Source organism: Copadichromis virginalis, linkage group LG22 (assembly GCF_057382275.1).
Source record: "Copadichromis virginalis isolate Kocher_CV1m ecotype Utaka linkage group LG22, C_Virginalis_male_GT1.1, whole genome shotgun sequence".
NCBI classification, from domain to species: Eukaryota; Metazoa; Chordata; class Actinopteri; order Cichliformes; family Cichlidae; genus Copadichromis; species Copadichromis virginalis.
Genome location: NC_140638.1, coordinates 18,971,638 through 18,978,887, shown reverse-complemented (window position 1 = coordinate 18,978,887; position 7,250 = coordinate 18,971,638). Strand labels below are relative to the sequence as shown.

The 7,250-nt window shown below is 43.3% G+C and overlaps 1 protein-coding gene across 1 annotated transcript; it reads left to right on the top strand.

Moving 5' to 3' along the window:
- Positions 1-2,013: 2,013 nt before the first annotated feature.
- On the top strand, positions 2,014-4,221 carry LOC146683210 (uncharacterized). The gene is made up of 8 exons (XM_085446283.1): positions 2,014-2,450; positions 2,569-2,639; positions 2,812-2,988; positions 3,545-3,606; positions 3,683-3,745; positions 3,830-3,889; positions 3,972-4,103; positions 4,186-4,221. Exons 1-8 carry the CDS (start codon positions 2,278-2,280, stop codon positions 4,204-4,206), a joined length of 759 nt encoding a protein of 252 aa, XP_085302409.1. The 5' UTR covers positions 2,014-2,277; the 3' UTR covers positions 4,207-4,221.
- The last annotated feature ends 3,029 nt before the right edge of the window (positions 4,222-7,250 follow it).

The following is a 7,250-nucleotide window of genomic DNA, read 5'->3' as shown; positions in this document are numbered from 1 at the left end:
GAAACCTAACATCAGACCTGGCTGGAAAGAACATGTATCCATGTACCATGATGAAGCTCGCATAGCTTATAAATGTTGGGCCATGGCTGGAAGACCTAAACAAGGCCCAGAATTTGAACAGAAAAAATGTGCGAATGCCAGATATAAGTACGCTGTTCGCTTTATAACTAAAAATGAGCAAATGCTGAGAGCAGATTCTTTGGCCAGGAAAATGTTGTGTAATAATATGGCAGATTTTTGGAAAGAGGTGAAAGCTCTTAATAACTGTAAACCATCTCTACCATCAACTGTTGAAGGTGTTTCTGGGGCAGATAACATTGCAGCATTATGGAGACAGCATTACAGTGCGTTGTTTAACTGTATAAAAAGTGATCCATATGAGGACAATCTTGACATGAGTAATGACACAATAAGTGTAAGGACACATGAAGTATATGAAGCCATTCATAGGTTGTCTGATAATAAATCCTCTGGTTTGGATCACATCACTGCAGAACATTTAAAACATGCTAGTTTAAGGCTAGCTCCTCTTTTAGCACTCTGTTTCACTGGGTTTATGATTCATGGCATATTACCAGACTCAATGCTGTGTATTTTACTGGTACCAGTTATGAAAGACAAAGCTGCAAAAGTGAGCTGTTTGGATAATTCCAGGCCGATTGCACTAGCCAGTATTTTATCTAAGGTGTTAGAAAGAATCCTGTTTGATAGAGTTAGTGTGTTCATCTCTTCTCTGGATAATCAGTTTGGCTTTAAACCAAAGCACGGCACTGACATGTGCATATATGCACTCAAGGAAATAGTCAGGTTGTATAGGGCTAAAAATTCATCTGTCCTCATGTGTTTCATTGATGCCTCTAAGGCTTTTGATCGAGTGAACCACAGAAAACTTTTTGATAAATTGAAGACACGGGGAGTTCCTCAATACATCGTGAGGATTCTCTCTTACTGGTACGCTCATCAGAACATGCAGGTTAAATGGGGAAGCAGTATTTCTGCCCCCTTTGGTGTCAGCAATGGTGTCAGACAGGGTGGGATTTTGTCTCCAATTTTATTTAATTTATATGTCGATGATTTGTCCATACAGCTGAGAGCCTGTAACACTGGGTGTGTATTAGGTGAAGCACTGATAAATCATCTTATGTATGCAGATGACCTGGTTGTTTTTAGTCCAAGCAGTGCTGGGTTACAGGATCTTCTTAATGTCTGTACTGAATATGGTGTGCAATATGACATTGAGTACAATGCTGCTAAAAGTGCTGTTTTGATATGTAGAACCAAGCAGGATAAACAGCTAAATTTCCCTTTGTTTAAACTGGCACAAAAAACTCTTGAAGTTCATAAAAAGGTGAAATACCTCGGTCACTTTATTACTGAGCAAATGAATGATGATGATGACATATACAGACAACGATGTAAGCTCTATGTGCAGGCAAATACTATTGCACGCAAATTCAGCTTTTGTTCACTTCCAGTTAAAGTGGCTTTGTTTAAAGCGTATTGCACACCGCTATATACTGCCCCCTTGTGGTCATCCTACAAACAATGTAGCATGCAGAAGCTGCATGTTGCATATAATGATGCGATGAGAATCCTTTGCAGGATACCTAGAAGTGGTAGTGCCAGTCAGATGTTTGTAGCTGTGGGTGTCTGGACTTTTAAAGCACTTTTAAGAAAGTTAATGTTCAGTTTTAGAGAACGACTGGATGGTTCGAGTAACAGTATAATTTTAGCACTTACAGATCCGACAGTGAGTGGTTCCCGTTACTCATCCAGTCTCAGAAAGCACTGGTTAAAGTGTTTGTGTATTTATTGATTTATTTTAAGTAATTGTGTTTTATGTATATTATGGTTTTATATTTTTACAAATGCTTTATATACTTATTTATATACATATATATATTTAATGGTATACCTTGTGTTGTGTGTGTGGGGGGGGGAGTTGTGTGTGTGTGTTTCTTGTCTTGTTTTTATGGACATGTAGTCTGCCAATAAAGATTGAATTGAATTGAATTGAATTGAATTGAATTGAAGGTGTAAACCACAGGGTACAATCAAGAACAGGGCCCTGTTTCAGGAAGCCGGTTTAGAAAACTCAGAGTGAAAAACGATACGCAGGGTTGAGTAACCCCGAACTGTCCAACTCGGAATATTCGGTTTCAGAAAGGCTGATAACAAGTAGTTCAGTCAACGCGGAGTTGCTACAACCCCAAGTTAAGCACGCGCACGAGGATACATAAAGCCCCGATCAGTGGAGCACAGATTAAGCGAGTCACCATGGAGACGGAGGGAAAGAAGGCGCGGTCGACGTATTTCACAGCGCTCGAGGCGGAAATTCTGATGGCAGCATTTGCCGACAGCATGTACATCATGCAGAAAAAAAGTAACACAGCCGCAGCTGCAAAGGAAAGGGAGCATGCATGGCAAAACATAGCCGACAGAGTCAATGCGTGAGTGTTAATTTAAACATTGATCGAGGGATTTCCACCCATATAACACGTTATTTTATCATATGTCATTCTATTTATTATGTTATACATTTTATTTTGTGATGTGATGTGAGCGCAGGTGCAACCCAACAGGCCCCAAACGTTCCTGGCAGCAAGTAAAAATGAAGTATAAAAACATAGTCCAAACAGGTAAGGTGTAATTGTATTATGAGCCATAGTGCTTGGTCTGTGTGTCCTATGTAAATCAATTGCAGTTAGAGGCTACAGTAATATACCACCTGTAAGCACATATTGAAATTATCTGAGCACATCACAAGTACACATTTGCCTACTCTGTATGCCCAAATGTGTGCCGTCACAGCCAACAGAAAAAAAGCGGAGGCCCGAAAAACAGGTGGGGGTCCTCCACCACCACCACCCACAGAGGCTGAGCAGTTGGCCCTCAGCCAAAACAGTGGGCGCCCTGTGGCTGAAGGCATCTCTGCGGGGACATCCTCTGAGTCAATAACCCCACAAGACACAAGTGCCTACATAAGGGGTAAATCCAAAACAATACATGGCGTGCATGCATCCATTCTGCACAGTCACCTTGACCAAAATGAACTATGTCGTAGTGAAGTTACTGTCCTACTGACAGAGAATGACAGTCATCAAACAGTTAGGTGAATAAACAACACTGAGACACTTGGAAACTGTTAACGTGCTGCACGGGTGAGGGCCCAGGGAGAGACTCACACACACCGAGCTGCAGTGGTACGTCTTTATTATGAGCATAGCAGTGTCCTTTAATTTTGCATACATGCGTGTGTGTGTGTTAACCTCCCACAGGGTGAGCTCCCTGTTCCCAGAGACAGAGCGAGTAGTACATTCCGTACCTTTCCCAATAAGTGTAACATATGAACATATACCTCAATGCAACATAAAGCTCATAAAAGCGTTTCCACCCTGACACCTACTGATTTTGCCTTCCCTCAGTGTCGGTTGTCTCTGAGAGCATACTGACAATGAGGTGTATGGTGATTGGTATGTCTGGTAATTGCCATTTGCGCCCACATAAGTCATGAGTGACCTGTATGAACCCCATATTCTTCCAGTTGACGGTGATGGTGTACTGCATCTGGTGCAGCCCCCTGTTGAGCCAGACCGACATGCAGTTGTGAGTACTCGTAATACTCCACAGACTACATGTGTCAACAGTAGAACAGCAATGTTGTTAAATGTCTCCACCACAGGCACATGATGACGAAACAGTGACAGCTGCTACAGAGGAGGCCGCAACAGAGCCACACTATGAGGTATACAGTGTACAGTGGAAAATATAACAACTGACGACAATGTGGTACTATGATGACACCATGGACTTACTATGTCCCCGGCAGAGTGATGCTGGAAATGAAGAGGAAGAGGGTCCAGCCACTCCTACAACGAACCTTTCCACAGTGGGTTGTTCAGCACTGATTTACAACCAACCTAAGTAGGCATGTACTATGGATGCCAATGCTATGTCCCTTGTTGCAATAGCTCCCTGTGAAGCAGCTGTATAAGACATATCTGGCCAGGAAGATAAGAAAGTGCGACATGGAAATGGTGCACCTCCAGCTGCAGATCCAAAAGTCGAAGCTGGAGATTGTACTGCTGGAACAACAGTTAAGGGTGGGTGGAGTGATTATAGATGGACGAATCATGTCAGTGTTTGTACAACATACTAATATACGCATTTATTCTTTGTGTACAGGACATACAGGGTGACCAATAAAGGCAGTTGACCACAGTATCTGTGTATTTGTCTTGTAACATGTTGGGTTGACGGGTCACAGGAAATGGTTGTGGCATATGGTGTCTCTGACTGCTCTTCCATCCTGTACGTTCGTGGGTGGGTCAGGATGTTCATCGTGTGGATCACTGCTGTTGTCTGGTTCAGCTGGACACTGTTCACCTCTAATCGTGGCAATGTTGTGTAGGATCACACATGCCACAATGATGTCACATGCCCTTTCTGGGGTGACCCTGAGTCCACGAAGGCACTGGAACCGGGCCTTGAGCATTCCGATGGTCATTTCAACTCTGGCCCGTGTCCTGCAATGGGCCAGATTATAACGCTGCTGTGGGCCCGGTTCAGGGTCAGGGTAAGGGGTGAGCAAATAGGGTAGACATGGGTACCCCCTATCACCAAGCAGGTGGCCAGTGAACTCTCCTAGGACAGAAGAATACATGTCAGTGCAAACGTCCCTGTGGCAATTGGTCTCTGTATATTTCACAGTTACTTCGACCCACCATGTCCAAATTTGGTGCTCAGTGTACATTCCCGGAAGATTCGTGAGTCATGTACAGAGCCTGGCCACTTGGCTTCCACATTTGTGATGATGTTGGCAGCATCACATATGATCTGCCCAGTGCAGAGAACACATATTAGCATCCATTACCATGATGCCATCACTTGTTGGTGTGAAATGCTACAGGGAACTATGTACCTGTACATTGATGCTGTGGACGGACTTCCTGTTCACATAGTCTCCTTCATTTGCTGAGGGTGCAATGATTGGGATGTGGGTGCCATCTATACAGCCAATCACGCCTGGGAACCCTGGAAATTTATGTACCATTTGAGTGGTAGTTCACGTATCACCACATCATGCATTGAGTTTTGTTCATCCTGATACCTGCAATTTTGTGGAATCCCTCTTTGATAAATCTTGTGGGTCTGTGACCGGGGAACACCACAAACGAGTACAGGAGACGTTTCAGTGCAACTGTAACATTCCTGACTGCCCGACAGACGGTAGCCTTGGAAACGTGCTCAGCGTCACCGATATTGTACAGAAAGCTCCCGTTTGCAAAGAAACGGAGTGCGGTACAAAGAATATGTAATGGACTGAGCGCATGTCCGCGATGTGTCACATGCGCAATATATGGCCTGAGGATGTTATCCAAATAACTTATTGATTGTGCTGAGACACGGTAACGTTCGCACAGGAAATCATCAGGTAATGATAAGATGTCCATACGCGCTCTGATCACTCTCTCCCGGCGGAGAGCTCTGCGGAGAATTTGGGCTTCAAGATCTACTGGCTCTTCAAGGAAGGGACACGCCATGTCTGACACTTCCTGCTGTCAGGTTTCCGACAAAGAGGCGGGGTCAGTCAGGGTTAGTTGTAGTAAACCTGCTAGGGGGCAGGTTAGCTTCACGGCGTGTGTCGTCATAGTGACTCACTGAGGCTTCAGCTGAACTCGCTTTGTGAAACCGAAAACCCAGAGTTTTCGTTAACTCAGGGTATACTTACTCAGTTTTTCCACTAAACCGGCTTCCTGAAACAGGGCCCGGGAAGGCCAGATCACACTTAACTGGAATACACCTAAGAGACAACCTGCACAGTCCTAGAAATAAATTAAATAAAACGAGCATGAACTTGAACCACAACGATGAGGAGAGATAATATAGAGAAGGAAAGGATCCGATTCACCCGATCTCAACTCCAAAACCTTTGGGTTACTAAAGATAAAACCGAAAGCAGAGAAATCCACAAACCGCAGCAGCTAAAAGGTGTCATCCAAGGCACATTTGGATGTTTTCACAAACTGTACAGCGCGACTTTATAAAAGCACTGAATATTTTACACACTATAAATTCTATTTTCTATAATTTCATGTATCCTTTCTTTTGTTTCTTCATTTTCTACGTTGTCACCAAAATGGCGAAACAGTTATGTGCAAACACTTGTCAGTAAAGGTGATTATTGAGGATAGGCATATCCCCCAGTTCAGTTCAGTTCAGTTCAGTTCATTTTTATTTCAAACATTTCAAACATGTGCCTTCACAATCATTACAAAATATCATTCCATTATTTGTTTGAAAAGGAGTAGGCTGAAGTATTTACTTATTTGTCCCTACCCCCTCAAGTTTTACCTCTCATTCATTTAATTTTTTTTTGTCTTAAATTAAACAAACAACATATGAAACATATAAACATATGAAGTAAAACCCCCAGAATGTAGACCCACTGATGTCGGTTTTTGTCTGGTTTGGTCATTAATTTGCACCTGCTATATTCACTCCTCAGCCCAGGTGTGATACAGCCTCTGATAAGAGAAAACCAGAGTTTGCATGATTTTGGGTCCTAAACATCTGTTTTGGGGGCTCACAGGCAGGTGTTTTGTGCTCACAATCTGCTTGATAAACTATGAGTCAATGCAGCGCCTCATTTAATTGTCTTGCAACAAAAGGCACACCACAATTCTTTGTTGATGACCTTTAACACACTCAAAGAGATACTTTCAGTCTCCACGCCAGGTGCTTCCTGTTGATCATCTTCTTCGCGCTTATCTGTGGAACATCAGGAACACATTCTGCAAAAACTGTTGCTTATGCAGGTAGGAGCAAAATATGTCTCACCCCTAACCTTGAAAGGAGTCTATATAATGTCTGTGTCTGCAAGTGTGCATGCCTTGGCCTTACTGATGATGATGTTAGAGGTGATTTTTGACAGAAGGATATCAGCAGGGGTCAAAGGGAAGGTTTACAAGATGGTAGTGAGACCTGACGTGACGTATGGTTGGAGATGGTGACACTGATAAAGAGAGAGGAAGCTGAGCTGAAGATGTTGAGACTTTAATGTGGGAGTGAGCAGAACAGACAAGATTAGAGATGAGGACATCAGAGGGACCATCAAGTTGTTCCATCTGCGGACAAAGTCAGAGAGACAAGGGTGAAGATGGTTTGGACATGTGCAGAGGAGGGATAGTGGATTTACTGGACAAAGGATGTTAAATATGGAGCTGCCAGGCAGCAGTTAAAGAGGAAGA

Bases quoted from the DNA above. Each gene is read 5' to 3' on its own strand.
- LOC146683210 (XM_085446283.1), top strand. From the start codon at position 2,278: ATGGAGACGGAGGGAAAGAAGGCGCGGTCGACGTATTTCACAGCGCTC. The intron at 2,640-2,811 runs GTAAGGTGTAAT...GTGCCGTCACAG, and splicing joins TAAAAACATAGTCCAAACAG to CCAACAGAAAAAAAGCGGAG. The intron at 3,890-3,971 runs GTGGGTTGTTCA...TTGTTGCAATAG, and splicing joins CTACAACGAACCTTTCCACA to CTCCCTGTGAAGCAGCTGTA.